We start from the raw sequence: 21758 nt of genomic DNA, 5'->3' as shown, positions 1-21758 counted from the left end.
CAGATGTGATGGACATGGTGGATGTCATTGTTGAAAGCAGTGAAGGCTTGGATGAAGAAGTTGGCTTTAATCTTGAGGAAGACATGATCTTTCAGACATTTCCATTCAGTGCTGTGGTGCCTGTGGTACTGGAATCCAGGAATAGGATCCTGACATCTGGGAATGATGGACACGGTAAGAGCTTTGTTTGCTAACACTGCTAGTATTACTCCCACTGACCACCAACACTGGTCCATTGTTTACTCCCCAATGCCTATGATTTTTCTACCCTACTAACCACAATTTGGATCCTCTAAAGTCTAAGGCTAGGTACACACATGCAATGGTTCTGATAATCGGCCCAGGGCTGATATTGGACGAGAATTTTCCATGTGTACAGTGCTCTTTGTACATTGGCCGAATTACCGTCCTGCCGCATCCACGGATGATGGACGACAATTGATCGTAATGAAAGTGAAGGGGACAGAGCACAGTGGGGTGCCATTATGTTGTTCTCCCCTTCCTATCTCCAGCACTCGTTAATGCATCGTGCAGTTGTTTGTTACATGTTATTGTATTCAGTTATTGTATATGTGTCCATAGTCTAAAGGATTTACAACATTTTAGGACCTCCACCCTGCCAAACAAGTTTTCTTCAATGAAGAGGAATTTATCAAGTGCAATTTGACTTAACTTTAAAAAGGTGATCATTGTAATGCTGTAAGTTTGTCCAATAGGCAGTTTTCACCTGACTTTATTTGTACTTTTATAGCACAGCCCTGTATAATATGTTGGTGCTATATAAATCCTGTTTAATAATAAATAATAATAATGACTGTTCACCTATAGCAAGGTTTTAAAATCCTACTTTTTTGTTAGTAAAACAGCATTTTTCATGTTTCCCTTGGACTGCCATAGTTTCTGAATTCTGTGTGTATTTGCTTATATCTCTATAGTCTAACAAGTCCTCTTCTCTGTGTTTTTCAGAAAGTGTGATTACCTATCTAGTATCTGCCCTTTCTGACATACTGCATACCCAACGGGACCCTCTCGCCCTCTGCTTGATGCTTCAGTCTTATGATAAAGAGTTACAGCCCATGGGTGCAAGTTTTGTTGGGTGCATCCAACTTCACCACTTTTACAACTACTACAGCTTGTGGCTGCCACAATCTGCCAGAGAATCTCCAGTAAGTAACACTTGAAAATAATCATTATCATAAAATATAATAGTTATACCTGCATCTGCTTAATATGTGTAATGAGAATATTCATAATATGATTTTTCCCCACATACCTTTATTTATATTTTCCCTTATATACACGCAGGTTAAGTAGACCACTTCTTTGAATGCTTATTAAGGTCACCATATATTCCCATTTTTTCATCACAGACCTCCATCAGAAGATGTCTAATTGTCATGCTGGTCACAGAACTTAAAGTATTCTGACCATTTTTCTGCATCTTGCATTGAACATGAATTTGCTGTGTTTCAGTTCCCCAGAGAAGAAAAGTCTGTGATGGAAGTATCTGAACTACAAGGAGAATCTTCATTTAATATGCTATTAAAGAAGACATTTGTGGATGGATACATAGATGATGACTTTTGCCAGATGCTAAAAAACTCCGCTTCTCAGGTCCCACAGGAAGAGCTTCCATTGGCAGTGAAACACACGCTGCTATGCCTCAAGACTACCGCAGATAACTTCAACAAGGTGCCCAATTATCATATATTTGTAAATATATTACCATGTCTGCATATTGCAGTGATGCTCAGACAAGCACACATTGTTTATCTGCTCTTTGTTGCAGTTAAATATTCCAGTTCTAATAAAATTGATTTATATATAGCTATAAACACCATATTGTAGTCAAACGGCTTATTTCTGTTTTCACATGAAACTGACTTTTCATCTTATTGTATTTCCAGTATAAAAAGCCTACAGGTTCCAGACTGATCAGCGTCTACTTGGACCTTCTTGGCCATCTTCTCTGTCAATACCAGCAGGTAGAGAACAGCAGGGATGCAAACACACAGGAAGTCAATGAGGAATCTGAACTTTTTACTGACGGCAACAACACTTTGGAATCTCCAGGGAATATGGTAATGAAATTAAATTAGACACCTTGAGTACACAACAGGTTAAGAGTTATTGGGATTACACAACAAATCATCCCAACAGAATCCAGTTATCAATATTCTAAAAGTACTTTGACATACCTATTATTTTGTCAGCATAGTCCCACATACATTTTTAATTTGATTTACCTCAAGGCTTCCACCTTTGCTATTTATTGTTGCACACAGATCTAAAATTTACAGTGTGCCCTTAAAAAAAAAAAAAAAAAAAAAAAAAAAGCACTTGACGCCTATAGGCACAAAGTAAATATTGCATCTTCAGTATTCTCCCAAGAGATTTTTTTAAGATGGGTGGGAAGAAGCTGAAGCCGGGTGGCTGACTCTGTATTGTGATCCAGTTTTTCATTAACCAACCAAAAACAGCTGGGTGGTTGCATAAATGCCCGGGTTGTGTGCCTAGCTTAAAGGGGCTGGGGAGAACATTGATCTTGTCTTCACTATGTGTTCATTCACTGATCTGGAATATTCTAAGCTTCCCATATTGCATACTTTTGTGGTAGTAATAACCAGCCAAAGCATAGGGTGCATCCCTGGTAGTCACAAGCAGCTCCCTATGTACGCTAAAATCTGATTGTACAATCAGAATAAACTATATACCCTGAGAATCTACTTTAACTATCCATTTAATTTGTATCCAGACAAACCCATTTATTATATAGTGTGTGGTGATCATAAAAGTGGCTTTAAACACAGACAGCATAATAGAATGACCACAGTGAATCTCTGACTCTGGAACACTGGGTTATATTAATGGTTAGAGAAGGCAGCTTGTAGGGAATTTGAAGATCTGCAGGAGTCATTTAGAAAAGAAATACTCCAATTTCTTCGTCACGGTTACATTTGCAATTACAGGTTAAGTTTATTCTAAGACGTACGATTTTACTTATGATTTTACTCCCCAAAAAAAACATCTAATATATGATATAGTTCCTCAGTCCACGCTGCCACACCATACCCTGTTACTTTGGTTTGGATGTGTCCCTTGACCTTCCATAATGTAATACTACTATATGTAATATATAAATGAAGGGTATATTTGGTATTTAAACAATACCTTTGGAAGAGATTGGGGAAGTAAGCAGCAAAGGTTTCCAGCTATGCAGCAGTTTTTTTGTTAAGATTCACTTTATGTATTCAGGTTCACTTTATGTATTATGTATGTATTATTAAATGTAGATATTTATATAGCTATAATCAAATAGTAAATCAAATATGGTCAAAAGAACATTTTTTACATCTAACATTTCTCATTTCGGTTTAGATCTTGGACATCATGTTGTCTGCAGTCTTTAAACACCCTGTTTTGGAAAGCTGGTTCCTCGCTTTACAACGCCAGTCTGTCCCCCTTCACAACCTAAACCCTGTCAGTGTTAAACTCCTCTCATCTGCCATGAACCAGGGACTGATCCAGCTGCTTAAATCTAGCGCTCCCCTGCTGCAGCAAAGCAACAACCTTCATCTCCTGGCCAAGTACTTTGAGGCCATTTCAATTAGTGTCCTAAAAGAGTTAGAAGAGTGCAAGAAGAGTCCAAGTAAATTATCCAGTCAACTGGAAGCTTTACAAGGCTTGCATCCATACATGGAAACCACTCAGCTTAATGAGCTCATTATTGCAATCCTAAAACTTCCAGAAGAATTTTTACTTGTGGACAGCACTGAGTCTACAGATCAGCAGATAAATGTTTATGGCAAAGTGTTGGTGGAATTGCTCAGAAATAGTCACCAAAGAAAGCAGTGTCAAGAGGATCTAGCCTTTTGGGTAGAACATGTACGAGGAGTTGGACGGCTGTTGTCATCTTCAGCTGGAACTGACCTAGAGCCTCTTGTCTCTGATGCTCTACAAAGAGAACCTGCCTTCGCCCATGTAGTGGGAGTCAATGTGCTGACACATTGCCTTGATAAGATGTCCCCGGGTGCTCTCGGTGTGGTGGCTCAACTGGTACAATTTAGCAGGACTCACCAACTTCAGTTTGAGCTGTGGTGCTTGAAGCCTGGAATGGAGAAGATTCTGAAGAAGAATATGAAGACCTTTGTACCTTTAGTCAACATCTACATGAAGTCTAGAGAACAGTTTCAAAGTACACAGATATCCAAAGGTAAATTAGGGTTGTGTAGTTGTATGATATGGTAATATGATGATAGTGATTTCCTTGTGTGGGATTATAACCCCATTTTAAACTAAATTTGTATTCCGACAACTGTAGTGATAAATACGTTTTTATCCCTGTATAAAGTTCTATGAATGTGTACTTACTGTTAAAGATGAAGAGCTGTGCTTTCTCTTTAAGTAAAAAATCATTTTTTTATACAGAATGAACTAAAGAATTAAAAAAAGGCAAGGGTTTCATGTTCATCAAGGGGGAACAAGGACTTTTAATTACCTTATCTATCACTTCCAAGCACTCTCCTTTTCCATTCAATACACTAGGTTGTGGGCAGGCCCTTGGCGTTCTTGGTAACTGTGCAGGCCTGCATTCTAGGGGGAACATGCAGAAGGTATGGGATAAAAAAAATAAGTAACTTTCTACCTTGATCCGCTTTCCCACTTGTAACCCCTCTACAAGGATTTGTTCTAGAATATTTTTTGATAATTCTCTGATTTCTGATTAGAACTGGCCCGTCCAATCTTAAGATTTTTGGTATGTGGAACACCATTGAGCTGTTACAGCTAGGAATAATACAGTCATGATCTATTCTGTGTCAGGTGGAAGCTACTGCCCCTTTGCTTGTTAATGGAAGTTTTTTTAAAAATTGGGGTTATGGCATATAACATTAAATCAATACAACAAAATATTATATAGATAGAAATAAATATATATTTTTCTTTATTGAGAGGTTAAATTACAAACACAATTCCTATTGTACAGAGCACTGATATGTTTTACTATGACTTCTCTTCTAGTGAGTGCTGCAGTACTTCATATTCTGAAGGACGCCTTTTGGAACAAGCTGGTGAAGGTGGCGTTAAGCACAGAGACCTCTGAACAGACTTCTGACCAGATTGCCTTACTTTCCAAGTTGGTCACACAATGTGATACAAACAATTTAACAGAACTTCTCAGTGAGCTCCCCAACACACTGATGAAGACCTCATCAACAGAAAAGTAAGTGTGCAGTCACAGGGCTTGGTATCATTTGCAATACCTTGCAATAGCTTTTTGGCATTATTAAATGCTATCAGCAGAAGGATAAGCACTTCAAACTAGGAGCTATACCCCTCAGCATGGAAAGTGAAGGTTCAAACTAGCTTAGCGCATGGGGAAGTAAAGACATCTTTGTTTTCTCTTATTTTAAATAAGCAGCTAGTTTATTTTTTTTTCTTTTAAAGTCTACTTGGTTTCTTCTCCCTTATACATTTAAATTTGATTTCTACATACTGCACTCTATCTGTATTCCTAGAACGAGTAACGGGGAGCGAATTTGTAATAGTGTTCACTTTCCATGAATGAGTCACCGTATTATCAGCTTGGTGCTGTAGTGGCAGCTGTGGACACAGTCTGTTCTCAGACACGCTGTTGGCCATGCAATAGATAAACAGGGAGTAAAAATGGCTGTAGGCTTGACCTAGTTTATTTAAAAAAAAATGTAAAGCCATATAAATAAAATGCAATGCATGAACTTTGCATGTGTTTAATTAAAGGAGCACCAAAAACATTTTACCTTCCACTGTTAAATGATAGAGAGGAGAGTGAATCGAATATTCACATGCTTTTCTATACCTGGTAGTACGGGTATTATTCTGATAGATGAATGCAGGATGAAATGACTGAAGAGAAGAAGAGTATGTGCTGCAGGAGATGAGTTATGAAATCCTGGATTTTTATTTTAAAAGTTTTATTGAGTTTTAAAAGGGAATAAACTAAAAATAAAGGGTACAAGTACAAAAAGTTTGCATACATACATCAGTATAACACCTAATTGGATATTTGAAGAAGTTGTGTAAATGCTTTCCAATCAAATCAAAACTAAAAGTGAATCTTTTGGTTCCTTTTTGTAACAAAACAGCTACAGCATGTGCTTTGTCAGCTTGATGGAAAGAAGGCCCCTTGTTTTCCTATATTCTGTATGCAGAGGTCTGGCACATTAGTTTTTATATTAGATAAGCTCATGCTCCCTGCAATATAATTAACTAATTCTGATTCTAAAGAGTTTATTTGAGCTCTAATGCAAACCAGTTGCTTTGTCTTGCACCTGTATATAATACAATAGTTTATAGTTTAAAATTAGATCCTCATTTAAGATTGGACTTATCCACAGACATATAAGACAACAACACAGAACAGTCTGTACAGTTTTGGTGCAATGGAATCATGTATTTGCATCAAGCATAAAACCTGCATCAGTGAAAGGCTGTAGAGCAGACATGGGCAAGCGTAGACCAGCAGGCCATATTCGGCCTGTTGGGCTTTTAATTACAGCCTGTCAAATAGTGATACAAAATTGTCCATTGGCCAAAAAAAGGATGATCAACAACAACAAACTGCATGTAATTTGAATATAAGTTTGCATTCACTTTTAGGTAATGGCTCTCTTCATTCATCTAATACTGGCCTGTCAGTCAAATTTTAAAACTCCTTGTGGCCCTTAAGCCAAAAAGTTTGCCCACCCCTGCTGTAGAGGGTGGTAGATAGGCAAAGGATAAAAACCTAGGTAAGTATTTAAACCAGGTTGCCAAGCCAAACAAATGCTCAGCTGCATGTAAGATGAAAAGTTGTTTAACTGAGTCTGCTTTTTTGTTTTTGGAGGCATCTTTAGAAAGAACAAAAGGAATGTGTAAATGTGAATTACAAATAATTTATTTTACTGTGTACAGTCAGAAGATGGAGCTCAGAGTCTACTGAATGTCTCCTTACTCCAGTTTTTTTTTTCTTTTGCAGTCAGTAAAATGTAATTGGATCTTTTAATACTCCTCTCTTTTCAGAGCACACAACTATTAATCATTAGTAGTCGATTCCTTCCTTATTTCTCATTCATATGGTGTGGAGTGTTGGTTTAAGAATCCTGGGCTATCATCTTGGACATTTCAGAATGTTCTAAGAATACACTATGACTTACTAGTGTCAGTATACACCAGACAATTATTGATTGGTTCTTGAGAACCAGCACTGCGGTGCAAGTGACCAAGCAGCAAGGCTGGCACCTTGACGTTCGGTCACTTGCAATGCACTTCTGGTTCTTAAAGAATCAGCATCTTCAGATTTGACACCCCACCTGATTTTTTAAGGGACTGTCCTAGGTAGAAGCTACTTGTAGCATCTACCCTAAGGCATTGGTTCACTGGCATGAGAAAGCTGTACATAGGATAGTATTAGCATTTCAGTAAACTGCTAAAACTAATTTATCTAAAAGGGTTATTGTATGTGTTTCTAAAAAAAGCAATGTTACATTTCTATCTGTTGACCTGATTTTTATTCCTGGAGATAAAAGCTGCCCTAATTCTGGTATTCAATGAATGTGTTACAGATGGGCTCTGGCTGACTGTGTATGGGAGGCTGCAGACCGTGCCGGGGCGATAGGCTGCTCTTGGCAGAGGGATCTCCTGGCGGCCAGTATGAAGTGTCTGACTGCCACATATGGCACCAACAAGGATCGTGAGGAAGTCGAACAGGAAGCAGAAGCCGCAATACTCTCACGACTTCGTAAACTCATGGTAGTGTTTAATATAGAAATGGATCGTACATCTATTAACATAATCTATTTGATTTAAAAAAACATGAGCAAAATAGCTGTTTTTGCAAAGAAGTTAACTAATAATAAGCCTAAAATGATTAAAAACAAAAAGTAAATGTTTACTTTAGGAGCTACTAATGTTATTCACGTTTTCCGAATAAAATTTTATATGTAATCTTTTTTTTTATTATTATTATTTATGCAGCCCTTAGTGATGGAAGATGTCCCTACAGAGTGGAACAGCTTTGTAAAAGCCGGACTGAAGTGAGTTTTATTCTCTTTTGTGGCAATGTCTAAACATTTCACAATCTGGTGTGTAATACATGTCACATTGCCCTTGTATATAACTGGCAGCCATTGCTTTACAGATTTGAGCTTCTAGAATAGTATGGTGTAGTCAGATGGTGGATATTGTAAATAATAATTTAGCCAAAACTGCAGTAACAGGAGTAATCCTATTATGCTATTATGCTTTTCTATTACATCTATTACAATCAACATGTAAATGTCATTTCAGAAGTCATACTCAGTATTTTTTTTCATTTAAATACTTTGATCTTGCTATAAAGGTGCTTGTTTAGGTTTCTCACCTTTTCTAAATTTTTCTTCTGTGGTATCACCCTGTGGAATCACCCTGCCATATGGGAGTTCATTGGAGATTGCAAGTAGAGTTTTAACGCACATTAAACAGGCATGGTACACTGTTGTCCCTATTGATAAACCTACCCTGCAAAATGCCATGGTGCCTTTGCGAGGAATTGTACATATTCTCTTTATTCTCAGTTTTTAATATTATTATTAATAATAATATTAATAAGTAGTAATAATTCATGTTTTTGAAATCCGAATGGAAACCGGAGTACCCGCAGGAAACCCTTGCAAACACAGAGAGAACATGCAAACTCCATGCTCCAAACCAGAGCAAAGTTTTCTCCTGGAAATAATTTGCCCTGGGTTCACCACTCTCTTCAGAGCAATCCGTTCCATCCCTCATCTTATCAGATGTTACTTGACCACCACCATCCACCATGGTTTAAGATGGAAAAGTTGTTCCCTGTTCTGAACATTGGTAAGAGCAGATACTACCATTGATCTTAGCCAAAAGGCCCAGAAGTGAATTGTAACATCTTGGCGCAAAACAATGGATATTACAAACCCATAAACATTTGGCCATGCCACAGTTACATGATAACATGCTCTTTAAAGTTTTCAATGCCACCACTATATCCCACCAACGAGAAATCAAAGCAAAGTTTTCTCCTGGAAAGTATTTTGGTCTTACTGTGACTCTAATCTTTGCCATTAGCATTTGTGTTTAAATCAATGCGATAAGAAACATATATTTATATCTTTATTTTACTTGATGCATCAATTCTCCACAGGTATCGTTACAAAGACTGTACATTTTTGGATACTTTGTGTGCTGGGATTGAAGAGTGGTATGAGGCGGGTGGCCCCTGTACGCAGGGATTAGTAGAGTTGTCAGTTGTACATATGATGGTAACTCAACATTCACTCTTCCTGCCAAACTTCCTGAGATCAAGAGAAGAAGACGGCAGCAACAGCAGCAGCAGCAATACCCTCCGAGGTTAGTAAAAATCACGATGATACGTTATTAGACTTGTTCAGTAAATAGGTGCAAGGAATAGCGGAAGAGTGAAATCCAAATTCCATCTACCTTCATTACACTGCAGTAATAGACTAAATTCTGATTACAAAATGTTACTTTGAGTTTGAGGATATTGCAAAGAGAAATACTACAAAACATTCCCTGGTGGTGAAATAATAAATGTCAATTAAAACACATACACTTGGTAATTTCACCTGCAGGAAACATTTGGTTAATGGCAGAATAACTTCTTTATAAATATGCCGGGTATCCTTTATCTATCCACGTATTGCCCAAATAGGCCTCTATTTTAATAAATATTGTAACCCCAAGGATTTATCATTGATGAATTATAGTGAACCAGCACTTGGTCTAATCTGGGAAAAGGTGTCATTGGGTTTATGTATAAGCCAACATTGGATTTCTTTGGTTTATAAAGACATCCATCTAAGAAGGTGGTCAGAAGGAGATCAACTGGAAGTTTAAATGCAGTGGATCTTGCAATGCCAAATATTAGTATTTACAAGGCTTGGGTTGAGATAAGTAGGGGAACCTGAGAATCTAATTTATGATGCTCCGTTTCATTCTGGAGCTGCAAATATACAATGTAGTAGATGAAACTACTCTACCTGGTTGTAAGGGAAAACCACATTAGTACACCAATGTAAATTAACTGTTATTACTTGGATGGGATAACATGAAAAAAACCCATTTGCTATAAGGTTATTCCCAAAGATGTTCTCACTGTAGTACAATAGAAGAACCAACATATTCAGCTTCTGAAGGCATAAAGCACAATGTTCAAAGTGTGGAAAGAAATAATCAGTGTGCACTTATTCTACTTGTACCATAATTAGAATGGAATCTGATTGGTTGCTCTTAGCACCTTAGCACTTTTTGTGCATTGCTTTTATGTGTCAAGTTTGTTCAAGCACATAATGTTTTGAAAGTAGTAAAGATTTGTGTTTTTCCTCCAGAAAAGTTGGTAGATCTGCTGAGAACTATAATCAGAAAATGTCCATCGGTTTGTGATAAGAATCATTTTGCTGTTTTACTTGGTGCCTATGGAGGAACCCTCAGTGTAACAGGTAATTGATAGTGAAATTGATGTCTCTGTCATTTAAAGATGAGCAGCTCTGCTTTTATGTAGGTCAAATACATTGTGTGACATTTAGATGGTAAATGACCGGTTCATCTATAATGTTCCCATTAGTGCCCTGGTTTGTTATGTCTGCTGACTCTAATAAAGAGGTCTTCTTGCTAAAGTTCTTAATGTGTTCCTGCCAACATTGTACTGTGTGTTCCCACTCACCGTTGCTTTTCTCACTCTTATTTCTGCTTCATCTTGCTGTAAAGTAACGACAGACTATGGAAGTTGAACTAGTCAATGCGTGCAGGTTAAGTATCTGCCCGTAGTATCAGCCTTCCTATAGTAATACACTGGGGATCTCTGTCTGGCTCTGCGCAGTGTACCCAGGAGTCAGATCGTTCCTCTCCACACACAACCTACAAATCTGATGAGACACCCTTGTAATTATAACATCAAATTTGCAGAAGTCTGCACAGATAATCATAGATAAAGAAAACTGTTAAATGATTTTTACTGTTCTACAAACTGAAATGTTTTGCTGGATTAACCCTTTCTTTATCATGCACTTCTTTTTAATTTGTTACTGTACATCTACGTTTGCCATGTCGTCTTAAATGTTACAGCTGCCAGTATATCGCAATAGCCACACAAAGTGAAGCATAACTTTCGGCTTTGTGAAAAATGGATATGCAGTATTCTCCCAAATAATGTTTTTAAGCTGTAGGTGAGTGGTGGCCCCTTTATTGTGTATTCAGTATATTCAACCACTCAACAGCTGGAGGTTGCTGAAAAGTGACAGGTGGTACGCCCAGCTAAAAGTGGCTGGGGAGAACACTGAATATCGCTTTGGAATTTGCATGAGGGTGCTGATTGTTCTCTATATTTTATTATTATTTTCAAATATATTTTTTCTTATTACAGATCAGAAACTGCTTTTGCTTCTGCAGGCCTATGAGAAAAATAAACTGAGCCTCACAGATTTCAGGTAATTCATGGCGAGTTTGGGCCATTTATGGTACTTTAGCAGTGCTAAGGCCAGCACCGGACAAAATGCTATAAGCCAAAATCACCAGCTAGGTTCTTTTTTCTAGTATGATCAGTTCCGACTGGGCACTTTTGAGTATATATCTCATTTTCTGTATCTCCTAAAATGTAAAGCCTGGTAACCTATACATTTAGGGGTGTGTATAACAAAAACTTTTTTGATGGATTAAAACCCACAACAATTTATTATTCTGCTGTTTGTTCCTTTAACTTAGATGATAGAAGAGGAAATCTACAAAATAGTCTGTGTACCAGGTGTCCCTGTTGGACAGTTTTCCCTTTTACTGTTATCATAACTCTAAAATGTTATTTTCCCATTACTTTCCGTCTTGATGACTTGATATATGGTCCAACCATTCCCCACTCTATGAAGTGATGCTGCAAAAACAAGGCTAGATGAAATAAAAAACACATATTATGGAATTGAATAATTAAAGATGATTGCTAATGTCTGCTTTAAAATACTGATGCAAACTTACCCCCCCCCCCCCCCCAGGTTGCTTTTGTGGGGTCCAGCTGCTGTGGAGCATCACAAGACCAGAAAAAGTTTGGGGAAGTCTCTGTGGCAGCAGCCAACCATGGAGGAAATCCTCGGCCTGTTAAACCGGGAGAAAATGATGGAAACCGTTCTAAATTTCCCATTGCATCGCAAGCTGATTTCTGAGGTATTGTATTTAAATTGTTACAGTGTTGTATTGGAATCGGCTTAATCATGCCATGGAAGGGATGTTTGTTTTCTGGCCAAACAATCTGCTTTATCAGAATAATGTAATAGCACAATACTTCCTGCAATCCATAGTGTTTCAATCTAAACCAAAGAACAAAAATGTGTCATTACAGATTACTGATACTTAGGTGTACCATTGCTTCATTAGTTTTCTTTTTAGGTTTGTTTTCCTTTGTTTTCATCCAATTATCCTTTTTTACATTGGATGGCAGTTTGCTGGTTGTCTCTGTAAACACTAAGCAGTGTCTTACACAGAAAGATTTAGGAACTGTAGGCCAGTGGTTGCCAAACTTTTCTGTCCCTGCGGACCACTAAAATCACCGGCTCCCAACTGCGCATGCATGGGCAGCCGGGTATCAATCAAAGGGGAGAAACCTCCTCCAGAGTGACATCATTATGACATAACCCCGCCATGGGAGAATGGATGGGTTGTGTCCTTGGACTGAGCCTGGGAACTGTACTGGGGACGTGGTCCCTGGCTCTGGCCGCTGTGTCCCCCCAGCGGTGTTCTTCTCTTGACCCTGCTCAGGGGTGCACCGACCAGAGCTGTGGACCACCAAAATTTTTTTCAACATTTTTCTGCAGACCACCGGTTGGGGACAGCTGCTGTAAGTAGTCTCATGTTTTGGGTACTTATGGAGAGCTGGAGGGTGATAGATTGCTTTAAATGCTTTGCCTTACATCAAATGGCAGCCAATAACCATGCAGAAAAATACTTTCATGTTCAGAAAATAGAACCCTAATTTCAGGGTAACGCAGCCATTGTATGATTGTAGAGATAAGATTATTCAGAAAGTCTGTAGCCATTATAACGGCATAAAAGAGCCTGTTGTTTGTTTGGACAAAGACCTTTTGATGTATTAAAAAAATAAAATAACTGCCCAACGCATTATGTGCAGCTAGCAAAGTCCCGTCACTTTTCAGTGTTAGCATCGGAGTGGTCTGAGCAGTCACTGAGTCATGGTGTGATTCAGCACACGCGGCTTGTTAATTGCCATATATCAGTGAAAGCTTGGTCCTTAGATTGGGCTTTCAAACAGAGTAGCGTGGGCACAAGAGATTGAACTGCATCATAGAGTTCCTACCTAGTGGAGGAAGCAAAATGCTGCTTTTTGGTCCCTCTATAAAAGTTTAACAGTTCACAACTGAACATGATTTGTGTTTCTATTAAAGAAAGAAGTTAGTTAAAGTTTTGTAGCTATCTCTGTGCTGCAGCTGAATTATTTTGAGATTTTTCTCCCCGCTCCTTATAGATTACAGGGTATTTAGTTTTTGCCATACCCTCCTGATCAATTTCTGCTAAATATTAAATCATGGCAAAACTTTGCAGATTAAAGGTACTGAAATTGCTGCTGCATGGGGTGTCTATTACCTGACCTGGAACTTTATGCAGAATTTAGGAAAATGTAAAGCTCACCGTATTATGGTGTTTCCAGATTCTGAACCCTTCACTCTTCTCAGAAAATGTCTGCATTGTCTGGGTACAGGTTTGCTTAAGAGACCATTCAAACCACAACACATTGCACATCTCTTGTGTAGCCCATTTATTTTAATGTAAACACATTTCAATACATTATTTATTTTTTTTGTCTGACCTGGGAACCACAGTTTAAATGTCAGATTTTGCAAGACTATTTTGACTTTGACAACAATCTTCTGATGCATATACATAGCTTTAGTCTTATGTCTAAGGAGCAGTACCATTATGTAGCACAACTCAGCAAAACATTTGCAAAACATGCAACTTTGTGTACATTTAACAAAAACTATCTTTTAGTCAAATACATCAATGATACCCACACTCACAGTTATGCACCATTTAAATATGTATTTCAGCCTGAGAAGAACACATTGTATGAAGATCGATCAATAGAGGACCTTGGGAAACTTTATGATCCCTGCTTCTTGTTATCTCTCTTCAGTGAGCTGCTCAGACCAGGTAAGTGTTTGACATAATGCAGGCTGCTACTTGATCAGCACCAGTGTTATAAGAGAAGAATAGTCAATTTCAGCAGGAAGGTACAATCGCATATTCAACAAATGACAATCAGCCAGCTACATCAGGGCACTATCACATGGTCAGAAAATTACAATCATCTGGTTAAAGCAGGGAGCCAGTCACACAACCAGGAACCATGTCACTCTGCTGGTTGCATCAAGGAGCCAAGAAAATGATCAAGAAATGACAATTGGCCTGTTACAGAAGGTGAGCAATCACATGATCGAGTAATGACAATCTGATTACAGCGGTGAGCCAATTGCATGATCATGATATGACAATTGTCTGGTTACAGCGGCAAAATTTTTCCATGATTAAGAAATTGCAATTGGCTGATTACAGAAAGGAGCAAATCACATAATTAAAAAATGACAATCATTTGGTTAATGCAGGTATACAACCAGGACATGACACTGTTCTAAATACGTCAAGGAGCCAACTGTATGGTCAAGAAATAGCAATTGGCATGTTACAGAAGGGAGCTATCCCAAAACCAGGGGCTAACGGTCCTGGGGGACTTCTGTACAACAGCCATGCATGGAAAATTGTTGGTTTTAGATAATCATAGCTGGCTGCTGTTTGTGTTTCTGTTAAAGCTAATCAAAAGAATCTTGATAAAAAATATAAATCTAATAACTGAATTTAATGCAGAGCTATTGTTAAAATTATATAAAGACTATGCTGGCATGAATTTTGATTTTGTATCTGAAGGGTCCAGCTGCCCTTCCCCTGTCACCATCCTCTACATATAATGAATGCACTTTTTTCTGAGTAGGTCTCTTTTTGACGTCAGATCAGGAAAGATGAGTCATTCCAATAGCTCTGATTGTCCTTGTGCGCTTCCTCTATGTTTGAAGAACCTTGAATGACTGAGTGCCAGTGACATTGTAGTGTATATTACGCTGTGCATTGGAGATCCTTGGCTTGGATGTTTTTTTTAGATTTTGGCTTCGATAGGACAGTATTGCGTTATTTTTTACATTTTCTTGCCTCAACATTTTGTCTGGAGGTACTAGTATACATTATATGATCATTATCCTTATGCCTACAATTTTCTTGGTACCTGAACATGAGTAGGGGATTATGGAGATGACATCAGATTTACATGTTTTGTCCAGTGTCCTATGTGGCCCCAATATTAGGATAGGGTCGTAGTTGTTAGTTATTCACATAAACCCATTTAAGAAACAAAATATTGGTCCTTTTTAAGGGATATGGTAATTGTTCAAATTATTCTCGAACACGTTTCTAAAGTCTGTGGGTAGGTTTATAGATGAACAATATACATTACAACTAATTTTTTAATATTTTTTCCCTCTTTTGCCTCCTCCAGAGCTGATTGTAGATTGTGTGAAGTTTGTAGAAGTCAACGCTTTGGGTCTGACCCTGGCAGCACTCAGTAGTTACGATTACAGCATGCGAGCCGCTGCCAATTATGTCTTGGGGTCCTTCATCTCCCACTTGGAGGCAGCTCGTTTTCGTGATAAGAAGCAGGTAAGCAGTTGCATGCATAGGTATCTTGTAGCACCTTAAATATACGTCTGATGAGTTCTTCTCATGTTTTTAACCTCCTTGCCGTTAAGCCCGACCTTCGTACGGGCAAAAAAAAATGGCTACGATGGTTAACCCCGAGTTTTTTCCCATCCTTACTTACCTGGTCCCCCTGTGCTCATCCAGCGTCGTGTTCGTGTTCCAGCGTCGACCTCCGTCGATCGTCGTCCGTCGATCTCCCTCTCCAGCGTCGGGTGCCAGCGGGACCGGTAAGATGCCGGCCGGCGGAACACAAGATGCCGGCCGGCTTCTTACCTGGTCCCGCTGATCGTCCACCTCCTTCTTCTTCCAGCGCCGGATGATCTCTGAAACGAGAACCCGTCCGGCGGAGAAAAAAAAACCGGACGGCTCCTCCCTGCGTGCGTGATGACGTTGGCGCGTCGATTGATGATTGAAACTCATTCATTCATTTTGTATTGGATTCAATACAAACTCCTGTATCCAATCCAATACAAAATAATTCAAATAATTACAGAGTATATAACTGGTAAATTCAAACGCTCATTTTGTATTGGATTGAATACAAACTCCGGTATCCAATCCAATACAAAAAAAATAAAATAAAAGTAAATACATTTTTTATATTCATATTATCTACTAGAACCCCTGTTCGTACATATTTCTGTAAGTTACGGGTCTACAATTTAAAAAAAAAAATTCATGAAAAACAGTGGATCACTTTTGGTACAGAAATCTAGACCTCAGTGTAACGCTTAGGTGGTTAATGTTTATTGTTTGTTGTGTTTGCTGCCTCTTTCCCCCAGAACCTTCCCCTGAATAATTTTCGGGATTTGTCATTAAAATACACAATCCTTAAAGATTTATTCTTTTTATTTTTATTTTTTTAAATTTTATAATATAAGATTGTTAAAACCACTTGTGTTGTTGAAATAGCCTTTACCTGTGAAGTCATTGCATCAAGAGAATTGATGTAAGATTTTTAGCTTTAGAGAGTGTTACAGGTCATGATCAGGATGTCAGGTCTGTAAAGAGATAAGAATGTATAGGACTTTAAGATCAACATAAACCCAGCCAACACAGACAAGATGACCAGGCCAGGTTACTGGAGCTGCTTAGCTGACTATAAATATGTTGGGGTAAAGGCCAGTAAACACGCCATATTGGATTATCAAATTAGATGAATATAGAGAATATGTGTATGAGAACATGCCCCTTCTAACTGTCATTTTCCAATAATCATTTTTCTGTAAAAAAATAATAGGTTTAATGTTTTTACAGCTGCAGTATCTTCTGGATGTTGTGAAAAATGGAATTCGGCAGGAAAATCTCCGGCTTACTTTCTTGCTGGCTCTGTATGGTGCCAGAGCCACCCAGCTGATCCTCAGACCCGGTAAGCTTTTTTTTTTTTATAAATGGGCAGCACGGTGGCTCAGTGGGTTACCTTACTGGCCTTTGCAGCACTAGGTCCCAGGTTCAAATCTCGTCCAGGACACTATCTGCGTGGAGTCTGCAGCTTTTTTCTGTGTTTATGTGGGTTTCCTCTAGGTATGCCAGTTTCCTCCCACATTCCAAAAACATGCAATTAGATAAATTGGCTTCCCCCCCAAAAAAAATGACCTTAGACTGCATTAAAGATAAATATACATATTCAGTAACATACATAAAGACTTTAACATATGACTATGGTAGGGACATTAGATTGTGAGCTCCTTAGAGGGACAGCTTTGTACAGAGCTGCGTAATATGTCGTTGCTAAATAAGTGCTGTATTATAATAATAATAATAAATGTAATCTGTTGGCTGTTCAGTAGTGACTTGAAAACTTGGTGAAGGGTAAAATATTTTAACCTGATACTTCTCTTCTACAACAGAGGAACACATGTACATAAAAATTAACCGCTTTCTGCTGTCCCATGAGTATCTGGATCTGAAGAAAGTTCCTGACTTCTATAGGTTGTTCTACAGCTTTGACAATGAGGTATGTGACTTGTTAATTGTCTCAATATCTGAAGACACAACTTCAAATACATTATAACAGTTTTTTTTTATTGTTTGGGCAGCATAAGGTGGAGCGTGAATGGATTCTGGGATTGCTAAGTGACGGAATGAGGGACAAACATTGCTATGAGCTATATGATTACCAGAGGATTTTCATGGTCGTTATGGCTTTTTATAATAGCTCCCTGAGTGATGAAGCATCTCAGGTAAGAGTCCAGGTGTAATATCCTGGTTTAAAAATGTGATATTTGCTTGTGTTTATGTTTTATCATTTGTCCATTAGCTTAGTATTGGTCAGTGTATTCGTTACTAGTTTTTTACTTTTTGTAAACCTTTCCTTGCTCCTTTGCTTTCCTCCACATTCTCTTCCATTTCTCTCTTTTTCCCCTTTCTTTACCTTTCCATTTCCCTTCTTCTTACCCTTTTCATTCTTCCCCTCTTACCTTTGCTTCTCCTCCTCTTCACCTTTAATGAGTCCCCTTCTTTATGCTCTTCTCTTCTTCTTTCCTCTTCTCTTTTCTCTTCTCATTTTACTTCTTCTTTTCTCCCCCCCACACATCTTCACTAAACCATGCCTATGCTTCTCTTTGTTTGAAATAATTTACTGTCTCTGCCGAGATTTAATATGTTGTCATTGTATGCATCGCATGTAACAACAACCTTGTTTTATTATAACAGAATCTGGTTCTGGAAATTCTTTTGAAAGCCTCCAAAGTGCCAAAGTCAGCCTATGAACTAACAAGAGACCACAGCCTGCTCCCATGGATTCAAAACATTCTGGAGAAAAGGTATATTGAAAGAATCAGCACAAGGACATTGAAGAGAGCAGAGTAACCGAGATATAAGCTCATCATTCTGCTCTTTTTATTGTCTTATTATCGATTTGGAGCCTAGCGGAGGGACAGGACTTTAAGTGTTACATGCATCAGAGAAAAATCCATACAAGGCCTCAGGATGCCAACAAAAACTTTTGTTTTGAGGAGAATTGGCACGCTTTTGTTTCAGACAAAAACTATGATTATTATCTATTTCCATTCCCCTCTTCAAACAGTGTTTCTGGATTTTACTCCAGGGGAACCCACAATGCTTAGCTACGACCATAAGGACATGAGGTGCTTGTTCTCTAGCCGCAGTCATAGATTTCAAGCATGGGTTTACAGTTTTTTACTGTAAATGAGTTTGTATGAATACTAAAATGATAATGGAGGGCTTCCAAGCATACACCATAAACGTATGCTCATCTCTGAATCACTACACACAATCTACTGCAATGTTTCTCAATTGGGGTTTATTAAAACTCTAGGGTTCCTTCAGAGGTTGCCAGGGGTTTCCTGAGCAATGGGCAGTATGTGAATTCTTAGGTTATTTTAACTGATACCAATGATCATTTGGCTATTTGTAAAGGCTGACATTCTTCACACTGGCCAGCAATATAGGAAGCATGCTACCCGCTGACCCCCACAATAATGTGCTGCGAGCTGTGGTTATAATTAATTTAGTAGGAGTCTCCTAAAGCCCTGAAAGTTATTTCAAGGGGTTTCTTCATTTTATAAAGGTTGAAAACACTGCTATAAAGTAATATTTATTTAGTGGAAAAATCCCTCTTTTCTCTGTTGTGTTTGACTGAGCTGGGAGCAGAGTGATGATGCCAAGCCCAATTCAGAGACAGGGCAGCAAGCTAACAACACTGCATATTCAGCAGCAATATCATGGCAATGTCAGGCACCACTGGCAGAATCCGCAGGGTAAATACTTAGTGCTAACAATAATCGCAAAAGCTCACTGAGAAATTAGAAGAGGAATTGGTCAACTTTATTTAGGGATGTTACGTATTTTACATAAATATCTACTTTATTAGATTTGTTTAGGGATTCTACTTTTCCTTCTTCAGGTATGTTGAGAATAAAACGCTGGGAAATTTAATAACATTAGTAAACAATTTATGGTTAACCAACTTGGGGAACAAAGAGAAGGCCAAACCAAAAGAAAAGAAGCAGGACGGAATGGCAGAACAGGAAAAGTTCCTTCCTATCCATCTGGTGAATGAGATATTTGGTGTTTCAATGGTTCTGCTCAGGCACATCAGGTAAGCTGCTCCACGCTTCTGAGATTTAAGCTGCTTTTTGAAACAAATGTAAGGCTTCAGTGGCATGCAATCATCTTTGACAGACAATGATGTAAAAAAGATAAGAATTTACAGCAACATGCTCATATCCTTGTGATATTGGGACTTTTTCTGGTGGCTTTACCAAACCTTTAGACAAACATAATAAAAGATCATTTGACAGACTATCATAGATTAATTTTTAGGAATAATGTTCAGGAACTTAAATTCTGCAAGCCACAATAAAGGGCTTTAAAAAAAGCAAGAGACATGATCTTCAAGGAGACTGGAGCAAGAGTAACTTGTCCTTGGACATTAATTTTAATTACTTTGGCACCAGGACCAAATGAAAGCACATAATAATGGAAGGGGTGTTAGTGCGTATGGCATACATTGCACCCTCTCTACTCATCTGTGATGAGGAAAGTTTCATAAACTAACTTGATATTAGACTCATAATATCTCATAATATCTAGTAACTCATGCAAGTCAGTGTTGCTTCTGCTTTAACGAACTTGCATTAGCAAACAGTCTTGGTGGTTTACTATTTCTCATTTTTAAGGAGTGGGGATGGGCAACTCAAAGTTTCAGATAGCAGTTACATTTGGGTTCCGTTGTGTGCTGGCTCCTATAGTTTGTATTTGGTTTCTTTTGTATTGTTTAAAATAATGAATCATCATTATAAGTTATCCAGACCAACTTTATTAAACCAGGGTTTTATGAAATACTAGTTGTCCCAGAGAGTGCTAGGGATTCCCTTATCTTCATGGTGCCTTTTCAGTTTCTATATACTAAATGACGGTAATGATAACCACTTACCATCAATATAAGAGGAATTTTCCAATAATCAATCTTTTTAATTTTAGTAGTGGGTCCCTGAAACCTGAAAAAGTTCCTCTGATTTAAGAAAATGGAGAAATCCTAAACTAGACTGTAGGTGGAGAAATATGCATGTGATCTGGAGTTAGTTTGTGAAGTTTCTCAGTGGCTCCCTATTATAATTATTTTCACACAACAAATGTGATGTATTTAATGTAAAGATAATGAAACAATTGAAGGATGCCATCATGCTTCCTGACCTAGCTCATGAAAAGTCTAACTCATAGTTAAGATTTTTCTTTACCCTCATACCACCTTTCTATTATCTTCATACCATTGATTTTGCAAAGGGCTGTTAAAATGGAGCTTTGCATAAAATTGAAATTGTGCAAACAGTCAGGTTTTTATTTTAGCCACATTGTGTTTCTTCTTCAGTAAATGATTCTTACACATCTGTTACTAATATTTTATATTCTCTAGTTTGTATAACACCGTTTTGTGTGCTTCTTTTATATTTGATGTCATACCTTCAGTTAGAAGAACAAGGAAAGTTTGTGTTATATCATGCAACTTTTGTTTTAATTTTCTTCTACAACAGGACAAATTTAGATGGCATTTATCTCCGCCAGTATTTCTCTACCTTGATGTCAGTTCTGCGATATCGCTCAAGGGTGTTGAAGGCCTTTAAGGAAATGGGCAGGTTTGCAGTTAATGAGCAAGTGTTTTCATGCAAGAATGCCCTGCTCCTGCTACACAAGTGGAGCACCATCGAGAAAGATCTCAATCTGCAGGAGAAACTTGGCTCACTGGCCAAAGAGTACAAAGTCAAAGAACTCATAAGTAAGTGATCAGTCATTTTATTTGTAGTTTTTTTTATCCTTGATAATCTGTTTGTTTTACATTTACTAGTACATTGTAAATTATATAGTAGTTTAACCTATTATGAATGTGCATGGTGAGGGGGGTTGAGTGGCATGAACTTTGAAGCATCTAAGACTGATGTCAAACTAATGCTATGGCCACAAAGCATATCGACACAGACCCTTGGTAAGCTGAAAATGCACTTACC

At 38.1% G+C, this 21758-nt stretch overlaps 1 protein-coding gene and 1 non-coding gene across 3 annotated transcripts in view; both read left to right on the top strand.

The window, feature by feature from the left end:
- The window catches only part of URB1 (URB1 ribosome biogenesis homolog), a 47514-nt gene that overhangs the window by 19224 nt on the left and 6532 nt on the right, over nucleotides 1-21758 (top strand). For both annotated transcript variants that reach the window (XM_072398164.1, XM_072398169.1), the window contains exons 18-37: nucleotides 4-174; nucleotides 967-1166; nucleotides 1474-1692; nucleotides 1908-2081; nucleotides 3379-4213; nucleotides 5020-5221; nucleotides 7581-7767; nucleotides 7993-8051; nucleotides 9170-9375; nucleotides 10374-10484; nucleotides 11408-11471; nucleotides 12027-12195; nucleotides 14094-14196; nucleotides 15590-15750; nucleotides 17047-17158; nucleotides 17640-17746; nucleotides 17829-17972; nucleotides 18445-18554; nucleotides 19658-19852; nucleotides 21288-21529. In XM_072398164.1, the coding sequence (XP_072254265.1) occupies nucleotides 4-174; nucleotides 967-1166; nucleotides 1474-1692; nucleotides 1908-2081; nucleotides 3379-4213; nucleotides 5020-5221; nucleotides 7581-7767; nucleotides 7993-8051; nucleotides 9170-9375; nucleotides 10374-10484; nucleotides 11408-11471; nucleotides 12027-12195; nucleotides 14094-14196; nucleotides 15590-15750; nucleotides 17047-17158; nucleotides 17640-17746; nucleotides 17829-17972; nucleotides 18445-18554; nucleotides 19658-19852; nucleotides 21288-21529 (3771 nt within the window). The remainder of the gene's footprint in view (nucleotides 1-3; nucleotides 175-966; nucleotides 1167-1473; nucleotides 1693-1907; nucleotides 2082-3378; nucleotides 4214-5019; nucleotides 5222-7580; nucleotides 7768-7992; nucleotides 8052-9169; nucleotides 9376-10373; nucleotides 10485-11407; nucleotides 11472-12026; nucleotides 12196-14093; nucleotides 14197-15589; nucleotides 15751-17046; nucleotides 17159-17639; nucleotides 17747-17828; nucleotides 17973-18444; nucleotides 18555-19657; nucleotides 19853-21287; nucleotides 21530-21758) is intronic.
- On the top strand, nucleotides 10764-10900 carry LOC140321921 (small Cajal body-specific RNA 3). The gene has a single exon (XR_011919045.1).

Source organism: Pyxicephalus adspersus, chromosome 1, assembly GCF_032062135.1.
Source record: "Pyxicephalus adspersus chromosome 1, UCB_Pads_2.0, whole genome shotgun sequence".
NCBI classification, from domain to species: Eukaryota; Metazoa; Chordata; class Amphibia; order Anura; family Pyxicephalidae; genus Pyxicephalus; species Pyxicephalus adspersus.
This window is presented reverse-complemented; position numbering and strand designations above follow the sequence as displayed.